Source organism: Meles meles, chromosome 8 (genome assembly GCF_922984935.1).
Source record: "Meles meles chromosome 8, mMelMel3.1 paternal haplotype, whole genome shotgun sequence".
In the NCBI taxonomy this organism is placed as follows: Eukaryota; Metazoa; Chordata; class Mammalia; order Carnivora; family Mustelidae; genus Meles; species Meles meles.
Genome location: NC_060073.1, coordinates 148,091 through 166,958, shown reverse-complemented (window position 1 = coordinate 166,958; position 18,868 = coordinate 148,091). Strand labels below are relative to the sequence as shown.

The window sequence follows — 18,868 nt, the reverse complement described above, 5'->3', positions numbered from 1 at the left end:
CTCCTAAGGAGCCTGGAGATTGTCACTCCTGGCTTGGCAACAGGAGAGCAGGTGCAGAAACTGAAAATCGAGAACTCATCTTGGCTCCCTCCGAGAAGGAACAGGGTGAACAGCAGGCCCCACGCCGGAGAAACGGGTTGGAAGAGGGGCTTGCAAACCAGGAGCCCCCGAAGGCAGTGAGTCCCTGGGAGAAAGTTCAGGGGACCAAGTCCAGGGATCAAACTTCCATAGCTCAAGGGAGACCCACCGTGTTCTCGGAGTGAAGAACAGAGGAAAATTCCCTTCTGGTTCCGGCAGGAAAGGGAATGTCGGTGCTTTGAAATACGCCTGGAGCGTTCTGTCCTCCTGAGCAAAGACACGACCTCGGGAAGAGCCCAGCCACTGTGCGGGATGAAGAGACCCGTCCAGCCCTGTTGGCCTTCCTATCCACCCTAAGCCAGGAAAGAAAGGTCGCTGACCGGGGCAAGGGGGCTCCTGAAGTGTTAAGGCCTCACCCTGGTGTGACAGACGCCCCACAGCAGGCCAAGCCCACAGGGCACCCTGCTGAGACCCGAACACGAGCGGAGCGAGCGAGGCCCACAGCTTGACGGGGACGTGTCCACATCGGGACCCCGGAGCTGCAGCCATGACACGAAAGGGGCCACGCAGCCTGTGGGGAAAACACCGGGGCTGTTCTGCAGACACAGAAATAGGTGCCGAGTCGGGGGACGGGCACAATGTAACTCAGCGGCCAAGTAGTGGGGACAGTTAAGTGTCCAGCCCGTCACTACTGGATGAGGAAGGTCCTCTACCCGCGGAACGGAGTATCATGTGGCCGGAAGATGGAAAGAAGTATGGACAGACGCTAAGACAAAATTAAGCTTCAAAACACTATTTGACGGGAAAGCAACTCCTCCCAGCGCGTGCGACAGAATGAGGGAAATGCAGAGACGCCAACAGATAAAGGGAGCCAGACACGGGGGGCCCCGGAGATGGGGAGCGGGTGAGTGATCCCGATGGGGCTTATTTTTTGTTATAAAAATGATCTGCAACTAAATATTAGTTACGGGTATCGCACACCAAGAACGTTCAAGAAGTCACCGACACACCGTCAGATAAAACGGCAAACTCCGTTTTGCATGTTACATGGGTTAAAAAGCCAAGTTCTATAAAACACGACTTTCATCAGTTACAGTACAAGAAAGTGAAGCTTAAGCAGCACGGCCCTTCATGCCACCCTGCGCTGGTGGAAACTGATACCGCGTGGTCGGCCCACCTAGTGCCGGCCAAGTCACCAATTACAAAACACCAGGAAAGAGAAACTTCTGAGAAGCCAAACCTGCCCTCGGGGGGGAGGGCCCCTGAGCACTGTCCCCGCATCAGACTCACCCACTCAGTCTCTGCATCGGGAGCTACTTCCCCACTCTGTGTCAGCCGGGACACACCTGCTCCTTCCAGCGCTGGAGATGGTCAAGGAGAACAAAGTGGACATCCTGGGGCCTCCCCAGAGCTTGGCTCCTGTGACCAGCACCGTGATCAACATCCAGACGGAGACGGCCGTGCCCGACCACATCGTCTGGTCCCTGTTCAACACCATCTTCCTGAACTGGTGCTGCCTGGGCTTCGTGGCCTTCGCCTACTCCGTGAAGGTGCGTGTGCGGGCCGGGGGGCTCTCCCGGGAGGTGCGGGAGCAGTGAGCCCGCGGGGGTCCGCCTGGCCAGAGGGCACGCGGGGTGTGGGAAGCCCGAGGGTGCGCGTGTGTGAGCGAGTGTGAGTGTGCACGCGTGCGACCGCTCCCAGGAGAGCACAGGCCGAGGCTGCGCTGGGGATGGCAGCGTCGGCCCGTGTCCCCCCTCCCCCCCGTCCCCAAGAATTTCTCCCTCCCGGCCCAAGTGGGGACACTCCATCCTCACACTGTGGCTTCAGACCTCAAGTCTGGTGCAGAAGAAGCAAAAGGTACTCAAAGTCTGCTCCCTCGGGATGGGGCGTGAGGCCGGTGAAGGGGCCAAAGCAGAGGGAGGACAAGCCCTGGGGTCTGAGAGGGAGAGAGGCTGAGAGGCTGAGGAAGGAGAGGGCGGCCCCAGGAGGAAGGGGCCCACGCGGGGCGGGGGGTGGTTCCTGCTCAGGCTCCAGGCAATGCGGAGGGTGAAGGGCAGGTGGACACTGCTCTGGGCAGGGACCGACCCGGGGTGGGGGGGGAGGCACCTGAGGACCCTGTCCCGACCCCACCCTCCATCTCTGCCCCAGTCCAGGGACCGGAAGATGGTGGGTGACGTGATTGGGGCCCAGACTTATGCCTCCACCGCCAAGTGCCTGAACATCTGGGCCCTGGTCCTGGGCCTCCTGCTGACCACTGGATCCGTTGTTCTTATGGTGATCGCTTATGCTACAGCGTACACTATGATTGTAAAGGTTATGAAGGAGAGCGGTGGCTACCATTAGGAGCTCGTGGCCGAGGACCCCATCGTCCACCACGCGCTGCTGGCCCTGCTGCGGGGCCCCTGCCCCTGCCCCTTAGCGCCCAGCCCTCCGCACTGTGCGCAGACCTGCCTGGTTACAGCGGAGTTCAATAAAGTGCACTTGCGTCTGACGGTGCTCTGACGTCTCCTGGGGGTGGGGGCGCTGCCGGAGTCCCTAGCCTGCCCCCGAGACTCAGCGCACCTCCCCACACCCTGCCCAGCGGTGGGGCTCTGAGGGGCCAGCGCCTGTCCTCAGGTCGGTTTCCGGTCCCCTGCTGGGAACGGGAGCCGGACCAGGGCCCTAGGCTGGGGGTCCCCGACCCAAGGACGTCCTGTGTCCAGAACACCCTTGGTCCCAAGGGTGGGGCTCCCCGACACTCAGGGGTGCGGACGCACTGGTGCCGGGGCGCGTGGGCAGCTCAGGGCCGGGGGGGGGGGGGGTAGGGGACGCGGGCTCCTGTCTCTGTGCGGCTGGTGGAGACCCGCAGCTCCCAGCCCCTCCGGCGGATCCAGACGTGGCTGCCTTCTCTGGCCCACCAGCTCTGTCCTCGCTCCCCTGGGGGTAGGGACAGCCCGCGAGTGGCCTGGGGGATAGAGCTCTGGGCTGTGGACTGACTGCAGAAGCCAGTCGTCAGACCTGGCGGCTCAGCCCCAGGGACCATTGGGCATTAGATGCGAGCTTTTGTCAGAGGCTGGGCTGCCCGTGGGGGGGGCATCCTCTGCGCCTGCAGGAGGAGCTGGCCCCAGGCGGGTGTTCCTGTCCGAGGCCCCGCAGGGGGCGGGTGGGGGGCCCACTCCCACAGTCACCCTGGAGAGACGGAGAAGCCTGGGGGTTGCGAGCCTCGTGCCAAGACAAAGTGGAACCATGGGACAGATCTTGGTAGATTTTGTACTGTTTGGGCCCAGATTTCCTGCTGCTCTATTCTGAGCTCCCTGGGGCGTCAGGGGCTCCTTTAGGCCAGCTTCCCACCCCCTCCCACCCCTCTCCTCCATCCAGCCTCCTATTTTGTGGCCACAGTTGTGCTGTGTAGTTTCCAGTCTCTGATTTTAAAAGTGTTTTCAGGTTTGCTGGTCGCAGTAGCTGAAGGGCTTCTTGTGATCATAGTAAGAACCACCAGGACCGGTCAACCACAACACCGGTTATTAATAACCTGGGACTGTAGGAAACTGTTAAAACAGTGGGGACGGGGCGCCTGGGTGGCTCAGTGGATTAAGCCTCTGCCTTCGGCTCAGGTCATGATCTCAGGGTCCTGGGATCGAGCCCCGCATCAGGCTCTCTGCTCCATGGGGAGCCTGCTTCCTCCTCTCTCTCTGCCTGCCTCTCTGCCTACTTGTGATCTCTGTCTGTCAAATAAATAAATAAAATCTTTAAAAAAAAAACAAAACAAAAAAAACAGTGGGGACAGTCCCAGGCTGAAAAAGACCCCAGGGCCCACCCACACCCCTAAATAGGGAAGTGGGGGAGCTATCCAGGCCCGGTTTGAGCACGTCTGGGCCAGGATGCTCCTCCAGCTGGCCCTGCTGTAACCTGACACTCAGGCATTGGCCCGCCCTCTGGGAGCCTGGCCAATTCCCCACTTTGGAAATAGCAGGAAATAGAAACTTTGGAGAAATGGAAACTAAAGGGGGAAGGGAAGGCCCGGAGCACAGTACGCACCCGCGTCCACACCACAGGGTCTCCGTGTCCCACCATGAGCCGCAACGCCCAGCCCTTCTTCCCGGGCACCCACGCCGGCGTCGCCCCGACCTACGAGATGCTCAAAGAGGAGCACGAGGTGGCTGTGCTCGGGGCCCCCCAGAGCTCGGCTCCCGCGACCCCCACCGTGATCAACCTCCGTGCGGAGACGGCCGTGCCCGACCACATCGTCTGGTCCCTGTTCAACACCATCTTCCTGAACTGGTGCTGCCTGGGCTTCGTGGCCTTCGCCTACTCTGTGAAGGTGCGTGTGCGGGGTCGGGGGGCTCTCCCGGGAGGTGCGGGTGCCCGCGGGGGTCCGCCTGGCCGGAGGGTGCGCACGTGTGTGTACGGGACTGTGTGTGTGTGTGTGTGTGTGTGTGTGTGAGGCCGCAGGAGGGGGCCTGGGGATGGCCGTGAGCAGCCTTTGTCCCCAGGACTCCAAGGACTTCCCCTGCGGACCAGAGCTGAAGTCCCACCCCTCGGATGCACTTGAGGCTCTAAGGCTCTCCCAGAAAGAACAAAGAGACTCACAGGAAACTGCCCCCACCCATGGCCCTAGGGTGTGAGGCCAGTGAAGGGGCCAGAGCAGAGGGAGGACAAGCCCTGGGGTCCCCTGAGAGGCTGAGGAAGGAGAGGGCGGCCCCAGGAGGAAGGGGCCCACGCGGGGGCGGGGGGGGGGTGGTTTCTGCTCCAGGCATGGGAGGTTCCAGGCATGGGGAGGGTGAAGGGCAGGTGGACACTGCTCTGGGCAGGGACCGACCCGGGGTGGGGGGGAGGCACCTGAGGACCCTGTCCCGACCCCACCCTCCATCTCTGCCCCAGTCCAGGGACCGGAAGATGGTGGGTGACGTGATTGGGGCCCAGACTTATGCCTCCACCGCCAAGTGCCTGAACATCTGGGCCCTGGTCCTGGGCCTCCTGCTGACCACCACGTTCATCGCCCTTTTGGTCACTGGGTCGCTGATGATTCCGCAGATGGTTTCCGAGATGGTCAAGCAGTACGGAGGCTACTAGGAGCTGCCCGTGGCCCGAGGCTGTCCCCCCGGCCGCAGCCTTTTCTGTCCGCGTCCGCGACCGTTGCCGTCAATAAAGCGCTTGTGTGGGGGGTGCCGTGTTTGCAGACTCCCCACCCTGCCTCTGAGACCGTGTGCCGCACCGCCCCCCGTACTCTGCTCTGGGTCCCGTGTGGGGCCGGTGGACTCGGGCTGAGGCCTGGCCTGTGTCTGGCCTCCAGCTGCGGCAACACACGGATGTGGTTTTAGGTCGAGCTCCCTCTTCCCAGAGGTCTGCTGTCAGGACCAAACGGGTTTATCTGTATGAGGTTCTGCTGTCCTGCGGACCCACCGTGCCCCAGGAGCGGTCCCCACCAACCCCGCTCGTGTGCACACCTGGAAGGAAGCCGCCCGGGGCTGTGTGGGGCGGGGATGGCCACGTGCCGCCCGGCTGCCCTCCGCAGGGTCTGGGGGGGCCCCTCCCACCTCGGCGCTGTCCCTCTCGCGGAGGGGGCGGCTCTCCCGCGGGCGGCTGGGGAGGTGGGCGCCCCTCCCGTGTGCCGAGACTGGCCGCCGGCTGTGTCCTGAGCACGGGGGACTTCGGGCTCCTGCGGTGCACGGGGTCCCGGCTTCTCCAGGCTTCACCCCATCCTGGCCGAGCTCAGCGCGGGTCGCAGAATCCGGGCCATGGAGCGCCTCTGCGACGGGAGGACGGTCTTGGCCTGGATGGGACGTGCACCCTCGGTCTGTGTGGCCTCCTCCAGCCCCGGATCCCCAGCTCCGGCCGCCTGGGTCCTGCCACCCCTGCAGCGCCCGGAGGCCTTCCCCGGGTCTGGAAACGCAGGGATCTGAGAGGACGGTGGACCCCGGGCCCAGCCCACGATGTAACACCGGTTCCTGCACCTGCCGCGCCGACTCAGGCGCAGCGGACGCCAGGCTCCCGCCACCACGGCCTGCTCTGCCCGCAGCCTCCGCCTCTGCGGTGGGAAGAGGCGGCCGTGTCCTTCTGGACCGCGCGGCCAATGAGAGCTGCTCAGAGCCCAAGGAGGCTAGAGCCCAGCCAGTGAGGGCCAAGCCCAGCCAGAAGAGCTGATCACAATCCGCTAAAGAGAAGCCACTGTACTTGTGGTTTCCAGTTCTCTCCAAGGACTTGGAGTTCAAGCCTCCCAACTCCACCCCCTTTACCTATAAAAGAGCTTTGCCCTTTTCTGGGGACTTATCTATGGTTTTGCCGTAGCTTGCTCTTCCAGAATTACAGTTTTCTGCTATTCCCAGATAAACCCGTTTGCTGGTAAAATAATGGGCAGTTTTATTTTTAAGTTTAACGACCCATTCCCATGTGTGGGGGGCTGCCCAGAGAGTACTAAGTCCTAAGTCCTAAGCAAATGCTGGGCCCCAGCAGTGTCTCCCCAGGGGTAATGTCAGGTTAGGGTTCGGTTTTAGGAGACTGTCCTCCTTCCCCACTTCCGGGCCAGGCACAAGTCGGGGTTGTGACCTGGGCTTCTGACCAAGTGGCTATAAATCCAAGGTTCCTGTGGCTTCTTGGTTCTAGCCATTCGCCAGAGCAGCTCACAGAACTCAGGGAAACATGTCACTGACTAGATCCGCAGCTGGTTACGAAAGGGTCCAAGTCAGGAACAGCCCGACAGACGTGCCCAGCGTGAGGTCTGGGGAAACGTTCATGGTCCTGCCGGGCACACCCCTCTGCCCGGGTCTCCGCGTGCTCCCCGTCCCGAAGTTCTCAAAACCTTGTCCTTGGGGCTTTATGGAGGCTTCGGTACTTAGCCACGGACTGGCTAACTCATGGGCCTGTGGCGGTGGAACCCAGTCTTCAGCCCTGCCGCCTACCCCGGAGGTCACGGGTGGGCTGGAACCAGCCCTCGGATCCCTTGGTTGGCTCTCCAGGCAGCCAGCCCTCCTCCTCAGAGGAGAGTCCCTGAAGCTGCCTCATTAACATACCAAGAGACATCTTTATCCCTTCAGAAATGCCAAGGGTTTTAGGGGTTGTGTGCCAGAAACCGGGATGGAGAAATACATATTTTTAATATAAATCACAGTGTCTCAACAGGCAAAACATCACCCTGGCCCCTCTTTCTGGTGGACACAATGGGTCCCAGGAATCGTGGCAGGCCCAAGTCAAACTCTCTGTGGAGGCCCTGGTTTTTGTCCTCCAAAATTTGTGTCTTGAAATCTTAATGCCCAAAGTGTTGGTAGCAGGAAGTGGGGGCCTTGCGAGGTAGTTGGGTCATGAGGGCAGAGCCCTCATGCTGTGATCAGAGACCCGCAGAGCTCCCGAGCCCCTCCCAACGAGCGAGCACACTGAGACGTTAGCGGAGCGCAGCCAGGAAGAGGGTCTCACCAGAACCTGCCCACGCTGGTCCCCTGGTCTGACTTCCTACCTCCAGACCTGTGGGAAATAAATTTCTATCGTTTATGAGGCACCCAGTCTGTGGTACTTTTCATAACAACCCCAACTGAGGAAGACAGGAGGTTGGGGGACGGGAACCCGAGGTCTCTCATGAGGCGGCGGGAGCCCTTCTGTCGGTGGGTGAGCCCCGGGTCCACAGTGAGGTCTGGCCCCTTGTGAACGTCAGTGGCCCACGGGTGGCTTTGACAGCCGAGGGCTGGCTGGGCCCTCCAGAGAACAGAACAGGGCCCTGAGCTCATCCTTCCAAACCTCGCAGGACGGGGTGGGCAGCAGGAACCAGGCACGGAGGCTGAGAAGCAGCCGTCTGGCGGTGGGGGAGGTCGGCGGCACAGAGAGCTGGGTGCAGCCCCCGACAGCGGCTGTACCGCTGGTGCTTGGGTCCCCCCTCCTCCCCGGCTAACCCCCTCCATGCGGCAGCCCCGCTTCCCTCCTGCTGTGGCCAGTGTCCTGCCACCGGCACAGGGACACGGACGTCTGGGATGCCAAGGCTGACGCTGGTGAGCCCAGGAGATCCCGGGATGGCCAAGCCCGAACTCTGGGTTCTGGGGACGGAGCCCAACCCTGGGGGGTCTGCGGCTCCTCCTCCGCAGCTGAGGCCACACGTCCCCACCCGCAGCCCCCAGATGGCCCCTCCGACTCCTCTGGGCCTCGGGGCAGGGGCTCCGTGGGGGGGGGCCTCTGGGCCGGGGGAGGGGTTCGCGCAGCGGGGCTGGGGGGCGGGGTAGGCCGCGCCCTCCGCGGGTCTGTAATTTGTCGTTATATTTAGCAGTGGCGCCGCCGGGCTTGGGAGGGGGCGGCGGGGCTATAAGCGGCCCGGGGCGCCCACCCTCGAAGCGGGAGCCGGAGCGAGGAGGAGACGGCGCTGGAACCCATGGACACGTCGTACCCCCGCGAGGACCCCCGGGCCCCCACGGCCCACAAGGCAGACGGCGCCGCCCACACGGCCCTCACCCTGGGGGCGCCCAGACCCCCACCTCGAGACCACTTGATCTGGTCGGTGTTCAGCGCCCTCTACCTGAACCTCTGCTGCCTCGGCTTCCTGGCGCTGGCCTACTCCGTCAAGGTGGGGGGCCTGGGGGGCGGCTCCATCCAGGTGGGCCGGTGGGGGGCCTGGGGGGCGACTCCATGGGGCGGCGGTCTCTGGGGGGGCGACTCCATGGAGGTGGGCCGGTGGGGGGTTCTCTGGGGGGGGCGACTCCATCCAGGTGGGCCGGTGGGGGGCCTGGGGGTCAGTCTCTGGGGGGGGTGACTCCATGGAGGTGGGGGGTTCTCTGGGGGGGGCGACTCCATCCAGGTGGGCAGGCAGGAGTCTCTCCGGAGGGGATTGCTTTTCTGGGGGGCCCCAGAGGCTCGTGGGGGGAGGGGCTCTCCAGGGAGTGACGACTGTGAGAAGGCCACTCCCTTAGCCAAGCCGTGGACAAGCTCTTTGCCTCACGAGGGCTTCTCCGTTGAGGCAGGGCTGTGGTCCTGGGGGGGGTCTAGTCCATCCAGAAGAGCACAGAGGTGGTGGGGGGCCGCCCAAGGGGGTCTCTTCCATCAAATGGCTTTTCACATGCCGGGGGCTCCTACGACCAAAGGCCCTCCGGCTTTTGCTCCTCAGTGTCCTCCGCACCCCAGGACTCTCCACCCACAGAGGGTCCTTGGAGGTGGAGGCTGCCCCAGGATGGACTCTGGGTCCACAGGAGGAGCGGGAGGAGGCAGGGCCCCCAGGGCACGTAGAGACCCGGCCCTGCCCCTGGTCCACAGGCCCGGGACCAGAAGGTGGCTGGAGATCTGGAGGCAGCCCGGCGTCTGGGGTCCAGAGCCAAGTGCTACAACATCCTGGCCCTGATGTGGGCGCTGGTGCCGCCGCTGCTGCTCCTGGCGCTGGTGGTGACGGGCGCGCTCCACCTGTCCCGGCTGGCCAAGGACTCCGCGGCCTTCTTTAGCACCAAGTTCGATGACTCGGACTATGACTGACAGGCTGGGCCTTGCCCGCGTCCTGACTACGGACCCCGACTCCAGGACCAACTCCCAGGGCCCTGCTCTGTGGACGCCACCCTGACCCCCTGGAACCCAACTCTACCCTCCCGCCCTGGGCACCTAACGCTGACCCCACAGACCCCTTGTTTGGACCCCAGTGGCCTCAACTCCAGCCCTGACGGTCCCCCTCCCCTACCTCCTTGGGCCCAGGCTGGACCCTCCCTCCTCATCACCAGACTCATTCAGGCTTGGCCTCATAATTAAAAGCACCTGGTTCCAGAAAGTGCCTCTTGGGCTTTTTGCTGGGGTGGGAGAGGGTTTCTTCCCGAGAGGAACCCCCCTGGAGACCCCACGAACTAAATCCCCCTGGACTATGCAGCCTGACGGTAGGATGACTGGTTCTGTCTGCTGGGCCCTGCCCCAACTGCTGCCCTCGCTTGGCACTGGGAGGCTTGTGGCTTCTGGGGTGGGGACGCCTGCGTATTTTAGAATGAAGTCCGGGAACTCGGGGTTTTGATCTCTGTGGCCCTGCTGGGCACTGTGGTCTAGTGGCCTCTCTTCTAGAACACGTGTGCCCTTCCCTATCCGGGAGTGCACTTGTGTTAGGCCGGAGCCCCAAAGGGGACATCGCTTGTCCTCACCCTGCATGTCTTTGTTGGTGGGTCAGGCGAGGACCAGCCTCCTTCTCTGGGTCATTCTGTCTGTCCCTATGACGCGTGCATTCCTTTAGTTTTCAGTCCCCACCGTGGGTTCCCTCCCTCCTGGCACAGGGAGCTGGACACAAAGACACACAAGCCCACAATCATGACCCTCGCGCACATACCTCACACACACACGGAGCTGGGCAGAGCATGAACATGGCGGGGGGGGGGGCAGCTTCTGAGCATTCTTGGGGCCTGGCACACATCCTTGTACCCGCCACCGCCCTCGTGCACCTTCTCCCCCTTCCCGGAAGTCGGCAGAGCCTGGCAAAGATGGGGTTTGCTTGAACACATGCACACAGCCTGTGTGGCTGGGACCAAGTTCCTTAGGTCTCTCTGTGGCCGGCCCAATGACAGGGCAGGCTAATTGCAGGGGCCTTAACAGCAGGGCGGTCGGGGTTTTGAGTACCCCACCCAGGGAGCCCCTTTTTCCGGCCCATCGGCCTGGGCTGGGTGTGGGGGTCTATCCAGCTGCTACCCTTGGAGCCTCAGAGCACCCCCTCTTCTGTAAGCCAACAGCTGTCCTAGCTGCGTGCACGGTGTGCGAGCGGAGGTGGCATCCTGGCCACGCACCAGCGGCGTCCCAGCCCGGTGCCGGAGTGAGTGCTGCTCCGAGCCAGCCCCTGCAGGCGGGGGTGCGTGCTGCCCAGGGCCTGGGGCCAGAGCTGGCGCACTGGCCCACGCTGGGTGCTGCTCCCACCCCGGACCAGGGGCAAGGGCAGTGTGTCAGTGCTGGGACAGGATGGACACAGCACCAATCCTGAGCTCCAGGTTTGGCCCATGAAGGGGACAACTGGGGCTGGACACACGGGTTGGGAGCGGGGATCAGCTTGTGTGTGACCAGGTACATGTCCCTAAGCATGGGACGGTCTGCCGGTCCCCACATCTGGTGTGGGGAACAGAGACAGTCTGGCCTGTGCCCAGTGCCAAGGACACAGAGCGTGTCGGTGGCCCGCCCTCTCCCAGGCCGTCTCCTGGGCAGGCTGAGGGGCCCTGATCAAGTTGAGGCAGTTGGCTGCCACGGACCCCTGACCGTCCACGCCAGCACTCATGCCCCACCACCTTGCCACGGTCCCCCAGAGGGCCAGCTCTCGCCGTGCCCCGCGCAGGCGCACATACGTGGCCTGTGTGCAGAAGCGTCAGGCTGTGTGCACCATGAGGGCAGGGTCCCCCCCGGCCCACCTGTGATGTCTGTGCCCACACCTGCTCCAGGGCTGCGGGAACAGGCACCTGCTCTACAGAGACGGTCCCCGGCTGCCACACCCGCTCTCGCAGGTCGGCCTCAGCTTTTGCCCCATAGCCGACCGTTGAGAGCCCTGAGCACCCGGACGAGCCCTGCCAAGGTGTCGGCTTCAGGCTCTGAGGCCACCTGCTCTCGGGCAGCGCCGACATCCACGCTGATCCGCAGCCGGGCCGGCGGAGCTCCCTTGGAGGCCGTCCTTCCTCCCGTGTGCTGCTCCCCGTGGTGAGCCAGACACGAGCCTCGGGGTGACGCCTCCAGCCCGCTCCTTCCCCACTCCCGCACGGCTCTGTCCACCGCAGCCGGCACGTCCAGCGTCTGCTGGAGAACTTGGACCGACCCTCCATCGAGGACGGAGGGGCTAGGGAGGAGGGCGGGAGGCTCACCGTATGACCGTGTGGCCGCACCTCCCGCCCTGCCCTGTCCGTCGGCAGCCCTCCTGCTCAGAGGGAAGGAGACCACCAGCTCCCGATGGCACTTGTCCCGGCCTGGATTTTAATTCCTCAGGCAGACCTGGCGCGGGCCGCGGCCGTCACCCAAATCTTGGCGGCACCATCTCACCTCATTCTCAGGAAACCCCCAAGGACCCCAGGGGGATGTGCCAACCGAGGGGCTGAGGCCCCAGGCGGAGACGCAGCCTGTCGGACAGATGGGCCCAGGCCGGTGGCCTTGAACCCAGGCGCCCTCGGCCCCAGTCCTTCCGGCTGGCCAGAGGGAAGATGCAGGGTCCTGTTCTGCACCCCGCCCCCTCTCTTCTTGGCTGAGGAAAGGCTTGTGATGGGGACTGTCCAGCCTCACTGAAGTTGCCCCAGGGCTGGAGGAGCCGAGCGCACCTGGATTCAGTCACGCCTGACGTCGTCGGCACGACACATGACTGGTCTGTAACTGAGAGTCCCAAGGCATTCCACAGGGGACATGTCTCATGCTCCTCACCCTGCCTACCCTCCACGTGGCGGCTTGCCCTTCTGCCTTCTCCGGAGAGCTGCCCGCCACACTCTGCCCCCAGCCTGTGGCGTCCCGGGGAAGGGTACAGGTGCAGGTCTCAGCCCGACAGGCAGAGGCAGATGTGGCTGAGTGGGAGGCCAGGGAGGGTTAGGCTGGGGAGGGGCTCAGGCTAGAGGCGGACCATCCTCAACTTCGGGCCAATGAACTCAGACGTTCCGTGGAGCCTGTGAGCCTGGCTGCCAGGGGGAGAGTGGGCGGGAGGAAGGGGATCTGCAGGCCATGAGGGTGCGGGCTGCGGCTGGCTGGGGGCACCCACAGAGGGAGGCCAGATCCGAGGGCCCAGGACACAGCCCGCAGCCGGGTTGTCCAGGTGCCCACGACCCACCGCAGCGCCAGGGGGAGGGCCCTGGTGGGGATGGAGGACCCAGCTGTGTCCCACGGGGCTCCTGTGGGTTCGGGGCCGGCGCCCAGCATCTTCAGAAATTCTCTTAGGAAACTCTTGGAGCAGAACTTGCTGCCTCTGGGACTGACCTTTGTATCCGTCCAGCTGAGCAGGGAAAGGAGACTTTGTGCCCTGCAGGGAGAGGAGGGCTCCTGGAGTGGGGGCACATGCCTGGGGGTTGCCCTTACCCTGGTGGTGCACCTGCTCTGGACCCCCGGGGGAGTCTGGGCGGCCACCTACCTGGGAGCAGGGGGAATCGAGTGTGTGTCGGCCACAGCTCAGCCTCCAGGGGTGGGGCCCAGGGTCCCGCCCGGGCTTTGACCTCAACTGTCACGCAGCCCTTGGAGAAGGAGAAGTCCAGCTTGTTCCCCTGGTAAGAGAGGCCACAGATGCACACTCCTGACACCCCGGCCAGACATACGGGGTCGAAGGTCACGCCAGCCCTGGTGATCCTGGGGGAGGGGAGACTTTTGTGAGAGCAGGCGGTGGGGGGAGGGGGGGAGGGGAGAGCTCTCGGCCAGACACGCACTCACCTGAACCCTGTGAACCCGAAGAGCGCCGCTTGCAGGAAGCCCCCCATGCCTGTCAGGAAGTTCACAGCGCCTGACCCGTCTGCGTTCTCCGTCCACACCTGCATGTGCCAAGGCAGTTAGTGGCTGGACTCTCGGGATCTGGGCCCCCGGGAGGCTGCTGCCCCTCAGGGACCTGCCCCTGCTGTGACTCCCTTGAGGCTGAGCTCCCACTCCTGCCCCACCCCCAGGCCACAGCGGGAGGCGGGCGAGCACCTGCCCCCACCGGGCACACAGCACAGCTGACTGGAGACCCAGCTACCTTGAAGGGCTCGGCTACATGAGCAAAGCATCTGTCCAGGAGGTCCCGCGCCCGCCAGGGGTCCTTCAGCTCCATCCAGCCCACTGCGAACATGCTCTGGGGTCAGAGGTCAGAGGACAGGCTGGGGCAAAGCCTACCACGTGGGGAGGGGAGACTGAGGCTACTGGGGCAGGGCTGGGGTTGCTGCGAGTACCGCCACCCCACACCACTGCGGTTTCCTTACCCAGGTCATGGCAGGGCCCCTTGGAGATGTCACGGCCTCATAAATCTCCAGGTTTTTCCTGCGAATGTCAGGACTCAGGTGGAAAGGGACGGGGTAACCCAGGAGCACGACATCAGCCTGCTTCACCTCCTCTCCTGGGGAGGGACGGGTGCTGCTGACGGGGGGCGGGAGCAGGAAGGGGGCCTGCTCCATCACTAGGGGACGGCCAGGGCGGACACAGGTCCCAGGTCCCTGAGGTAGCTCCCAGAGCACTCACCAGGCTGGTACCCATCAAACTCAGGGTGGAAGTTCTGCCTCGGGTCAAAGGGCACCTTGATCTTATCAGCCACTGCCAGCCATTCGCTGGGGACAGGCTGACCCAGGTCCTGGGCCAGGGCAGCAGCAAAGCGCAGGCTGGGGCAGAGGCAGGGAGAGGGTATAGCCTGAGTCCTCCCAGCTGGGCCTCTGCGTGGTGGAGGTTTGGCCAAGGGTCTTGGTCTGACCTGTTCTGGACCAGCACGTTGGTGTACACGGAGTTGTTGACCCCTGAATGGTATTCGTCGGGGGGCATGACTCCTGGGCACACAAGTGAAGGATGGTGCTTAAGTGAACGGTCCTAGGGACCTGCCCCTGATGCCAGTAGCCATTGTGGGCCTGGCCACATCAGGGGCCGGAGATCCCATGCTGAACTGAGGACCTGCCCCACCCACTCTCCCTGCCACAGCTGTCCACGCCTCTCCCTTCTGCCACTGGCCCTCCCTGGTACCAAGCCCCCTCCCCACGACTACCCCGCCCTCCTCGCGCCCTCACCCTTCAGGTGGTACGTTCCCTCCTCAGGGCTCCACTCCACGCGGCTGCACCAAAACTCAGCCACAGCCCTGACCACATCCCAGCCGCCAGCCTCGCGGAAGAGCTGCACGTCCTGGGGGAACAGGAGAAGCTGGGACGAGGGCCACGCCACCAGGGACCGGTTCTCACGGGTTACCGCGTTTCTTGCCAGCGCCCCCCTTTCTGAGTGCCCAGAGGTGAAGGCCTGGCCCCGATAACAAGTCATGGTGGGGGGTAGGTCCTACCTGGTCGGCGTGGCATCCCCTCACCTGGGTGGCGTGATAATACAGCTGGAAGGCCAACGCCACAGCTCCATTGACGTGAATCTCCTGCGTCCCATAAATGTCCTCAGGGCAGACCTCCAGACCAGAACCCGCACTCTCCCAGGCAAACTTGGCTCCCTGAGAGGTTGGGGGCACGGAGCAGACCTGACTCTTCTAGGGCCTTGGGGCACAGGGATGGCCCACCCCCCGCCCAGTGCTCTCCCCACCCAGCGAGGAGCCTGAGGCGATGGGTGCAGGCCTAGTAGGGATGTGGGGACATCAGGTCCTTCGGGGCTCCACAGGGTGGGTGCTGGGCCCCCTCACCTGGTAACCCAGCTTCCGGGCATTGTCTAGGGCCCCGCCCAGGGTCCGGACACGGTACTCCAGGAGGGCCCTTGCGGCCTCTGGGTGGAACATCAGGACGTTTGGGAACATCCAGAGATCCTGACAGCGAGTGAGGAAGGGCCCCACGTCAGAGCTCTCACTTCCTTCTGTCTCTCCCCCTGCCCACATTCTGCCTTGGCCAGAGCCAGCGCTGCTGGCGCGGCCTCCCTGAGAGCTCCTGTCTCCTTCCGGCTTCTTCCTGTACTGCCCACCCTGGGCCCACCCTGGGTCCACACCCGCCCACCCCACGTCCCAGCCTCCAGACTAGGTGCTCCTTGGGTCTGGTCCTCAGCAGGCATCTGGGTCCCCCCGGAGCTCAGGCCAGAAGCTGCGTGAGTGGCTCACTCACCACGGCCCACCAGCTGCCTGACCTGGAGGGAGTGACTCAGCCTCACGGGGGGGGGGGGGGGGGGCACAGCACTGGCCTCGTGAGGCGTCTGAAGGGGGGGGCAGCTCGGACCCTCCTGCGCTCCACGGACACCGAGCCCCAGGCTCTCCCGGCTCCCACTCCTGTCCGAGTCCTCACCCTCCTCTGCCCACACTCCCCCAGCAGCCATGAGGGCCAGAGCACAGCGTCACTGCTCAGCTCAAGTCCCCACGGCTCTCACAGCCCCTACAACGGCTCTTCCTCCTTCTGCCCCTGCAGACGCCCCGCACCTCCTCGGCTCTGCTGCCTGTGCCCTCTGACCCCTTTGCCTGAATCACTCTTTTCCACCAAACGCCCATATATTCTTTGGTTGAGATTCCACCTCCTCCAGGAAGCCTTCCCGTCTGCCATGGCCTCTGTGCTTCCTCAGTTCACAGCCCCATCCCAGGGAGGGCAGAGAGAGCGGCTGTGCCTGTGCCCTCAGCCACGGCACCGTCTGTGCCCGTGCGCCGCCCCGTCTGTGGCTGCTGTGTGCCGGGGGTGGACTGGTGCATACCTGGTCCCAGAAGACATGGCCCCAGTAGCATTCCTCTCGGCTCCCGTTGGACAGGCCCCCGGGGCTGAGGCCGTGGCAGGTGTATCCTGGGGCCCCGGGCTGGGGCAGCGCACTGAGCAGGTAATAGAGGGCACCACGCAAGGCCTGGCGCAGGGGTAGGGGCCCTAGCACATCCAGGCCACAGCCGGCCCAGAGCTGGGCCCAGGCCTGGGCGTGGGCGGGGTACAGAGCGCCCCCAGCCTGCAGCCGCAGGGCCTCGGTAAGGCAGGCTCGGGCCTCCGCCTGGCTGCCGCCCACCACAGTCAGGAACTCCCAGGTCCGGTCTTGCTCACTCCCCCCAAGGGTCAGGGCTGGGGGCACTGGTGTCCACAGCATGTGTACCTCCTGCGGGGATGCCCCAGGTTGCTCCGGGGTTAGCGTGCGGCCATAAAGATACCTGCAAGAGTGTGGCCATGTCTAAGGGAACAGCTCCCTCCTTGGTCTGCCTGGCCAGGCATGACCCCCTCCTCACCGGGCTCCTTGGAAGTCAGGACCCAGATGCAGGTCCAGGTCTGGGCTTTCCGGGGAGAAGGTAGACCGCAGCAGCACCGTGATGGGGCCGTCCCCCACGGCCACGCGGGAGATGGACACACTGAAAGCCATGACGTGAGGCAGCGTGCGGTGGGCGTAGACGCGCTGGGAGGCCCGGAAGCCGGGGCCCTCTAGGGTGTGCAGAAAGGAGCCTGGGAATGGGCGGCAGGCGGGGGGTGGCGTCAGGGCGACCTGCATGCCCCACGGAGGGCGATCGAGGACCATTACAAAGCTACTCGCCCCTCAGGGAGGTGGAGCTGCCCTCTGAGCGCCAGCCGCCCTGTCTGGAGAGTTCCAGCAGTGCAGGTGACAGAGGACGCCAAGCTTGCCCGGGGTTCAGGGGGCCTGCAGGGCTGAAGCTCTCCTTTTCTTTGCGAGTCGGGCGTCCTGAGTTGGAAGGTGGCAGAATGAGGCTGCCATCCCGTCCCCTGGAACGACGGCGCGGGTGGGGGAGCAGGGCGGTGCTGGTTACCTGTGTTAGTGTCCAGGACAAAGGTCTCTGTCAGCCGATCTCTTGTGTCTCCAGGGACCTCCAGCCGGACATTGAGGGGACTTGGCAGAACGGCCCGGTGTGTGTCGCCGCTAGCCCCATTGTACACACCGCTCACATGCAGCGTGTCATGATACACACGTGTGCCCAGGTATGTGTTGGTCACGGTGGCCAAGAGCCGGGGGTCACCGGGCAGCGAATGGGCAGTGAATACGGTGGGGTCCTCACGGGTGTCCTCCATGGAAAGCCTTGCTCAGCAGAGGGGCCTGTGAAAGGGGAGTCAGTGGCCCCCACACGTGGCTGGGCCTCCCTCTTTTGACTGTCTGTAAAGTCCCAAGCCCCCCCTCCTCCCACCCCACAGCCTGGCTGATGCCTGGGACAGCTGGTGGGGAGGGTGCGGGCCTCCTGGGCAGCTCCGATTGTCCACAGATTCCACTTTTGAGCCCCCCAGGAAACACTTTCCACCCTAAGAGATGCTCAAACTCCTAACACTGATCTCCAGACACCCAGCTGGGTCCCCAAACTCCCACCTTCCACCTCTTTCCAAGCCGCGCCCTCACGAGCCCCGACCTGTCAGTGGGGAGTGAGGAGGCCTCGTCTTCCGGTCTTCCGCACCGCACGGTGGTCCTCAGGAAGGCCGGCTTGGGCGCGGGGAGGAGGGGTGCACCTGCCGCAGCGCGGTCCGGGGCCGTCGGGGCTGTCGGGACGGTCGGGGCGGGGTGCGGTGGGGGCGGAGGCCAGCGGCCTTGGGCCGGGGCGCGGCAGGAGCCGGGACTCCGGGAGGCAGGCTGGGGAGGGTCTCTGGGGCTCACCGCGGCCCTGTGTGTCCCCAGGCTCCAGCCCGCTGCGCGCGGCCCCTCCACGGCAAAGGGACACTCTGCTCGCAGCCGCCCGGTCGCCGGAAGGCCTCGCGGTTCCGCCCTCGGGGCCGCGCAGGGCGGGACAGCCGGGCCCCCACCCCCGGGGCGGGGCCGCTGGCGGCGACCCGGCCGTCCGTGCGCAGACCCGGTGCTGCGGCTGCGCGGGTGGGGCTCGCGGGAAAGCGCGCGGGCGGCACAGTTTGAACTCGGACCCCAAGGGGGTGTCCAGGGACGGGAACGAAAGGGGCAGGGCCTTTGGTCGGCGCTTGCCCCGCTCCGGCGTCGGCTTCCTCCATCCGCTTCCTCTGTCTCTCCGGAGCTTCCGTGTCGCCCCTTCGGAGAGGTGGCCGCGATCCTCCAGGAGCGGTCCCTCCCTTGGCTCTGGCCCCACCCTGGGACTCTCCGGGTCTCTGCTCTCAGACTTGGTTCCCCACCTGCCCATGCTGTCACTCCAGCTCTGGGCCCTGGGCCCCGGGCCCCTCTCCTTGCCTCCCTGCCCTGCCTGTGCTCTGACCGCCAGGCTCAGCCAGAGACACTCAGAGTCAACATACCCCTGGGATCAGCTCTACTTGCAACCTCCCCCAGTGCAGGTGTTGGAAACTGCAGGGGACCAGCTGCTCAGGCCCCTCCTGGCCCCACACCCACTTCCACCCAGCGAGTCCTGTGGATCTGCACTGGCCAGGGCTTGCCA

The 18,868-nt window shown here is 64.5% G+C and overlaps 4 protein-coding genes across 6 annotated transcripts; 3 read left to right on the top strand and 1 right to left on the bottom strand.

Moving 5' to 3' along the window:
* Nucleotides 1-1,340: 1,340 nt before the first annotated feature.
* Nucleotides 1,341-3,618, top strand: LOC123948530 (interferon-induced transmembrane protein 1-like). The gene is made up of 2 exons (XM_046015733.1): nucleotides 1,341-1,628; nucleotides 2,227-3,618. The coding sequence occupies exons 1-2, from the start codon at nucleotides 1,446-1,448 to the stop codon at nucleotides 2,419-2,421; spliced, it is 378 nt and encodes a 125-aa protein (XP_045871689.1). The 5' UTR covers nucleotides 1,341-1,445; the 3' UTR covers nucleotides 2,422-3,618.
* A 430-nt stretch (nucleotides 3,619-4,048) lies between these two features.
* LOC123948527 (interferon-induced transmembrane protein 1-like) lies at nucleotides 4,049-5,264 on the top strand. Its single transcript, XM_046015729.1, has 2 exons — nucleotides 4,049-4,378; nucleotides 4,939-5,264. Exons 1-2 carry the CDS (start codon nucleotides 4,130-4,132, stop codon nucleotides 5,128-5,130), a joined length of 441 nt encoding a protein of 146 aa, XP_045871685.1. The 5' UTR covers nucleotides 4,049-4,129; the 3' UTR covers nucleotides 5,131-5,264.
* A 2,260-nt stretch (nucleotides 5,265-7,524) lies between these two features.
* Nucleotides 7,525-10,655, top strand: IFITM5 (interferon induced transmembrane protein 5). 2 transcript variants are annotated; one of them, XM_046015730.1, is made up of 3 exons: nucleotides 7,525-8,033; nucleotides 8,303-8,629; nucleotides 9,283-10,655. In XM_046015730.1, the coding sequence occupies exons 2-3, from the start codon at nucleotides 8,408-8,410 to the stop codon at nucleotides 9,493-9,495; spliced, it is 435 nt and encodes a 144-aa protein (XP_045871686.1). In that variant the 5' UTR covers nucleotides 7,525-8,033; nucleotides 8,303-8,407; the 3' UTR covers nucleotides 9,496-10,655. The 2 variants fall into 2 exon arrangements, with proteins under 2 accessions (XP_045871686.1, XP_045871687.1); XM_046015731.1 differs by having other exon boundaries at nucleotides 7,531-8,033; nucleotides 8,303-8,599.
* A 167-nt stretch (nucleotides 10,656-10,822) lies between these two features.
* PGGHG (protein-glucosylgalactosylhydroxylysine glucosidase) lies at nucleotides 10,823-18,051 on the bottom strand. Of its 2 annotated transcripts, none has more exons than XR_006819984.1 (14): nucleotides 17,888-18,051; nucleotides 17,300-17,583; nucleotides 16,769-16,979; nucleotides 16,258-16,693; nucleotides 15,275-15,394; nucleotides 14,957-15,088; nucleotides 14,670-14,781; nucleotides 14,363-14,435; nucleotides 14,137-14,273; nucleotides 13,881-14,014; nucleotides 13,658-13,753; nucleotides 13,360-13,457; nucleotides 13,067-13,196; nucleotides 10,823-12,958 (listed from the first exon to the last, which is right to left on the bottom strand). XR_006819984.1 is itself a non-coding variant. In XM_046015719.1 (14 exons), the coding sequence occupies exons 2-14, from the start codon at nucleotides 17,556-17,558 to the stop codon at nucleotides 12,873-12,875; spliced, it is 2,106 nt and encodes a 701-aa protein (XP_045871675.1). In that variant the 5' UTR covers nucleotides 17,559-17,583; nucleotides 17,888-18,051; the 3' UTR covers nucleotides 10,835-12,872. The 2 variants fall into 2 exon arrangements, 1 of the variants encoding a protein (XP_045871675.1); XM_046015719.1 differs by having other exon boundaries at nucleotides 10,835-12,958; nucleotides 13,067-13,278.
* Nucleotides 18,052-18,868: the final 817 nt, after the last annotated feature.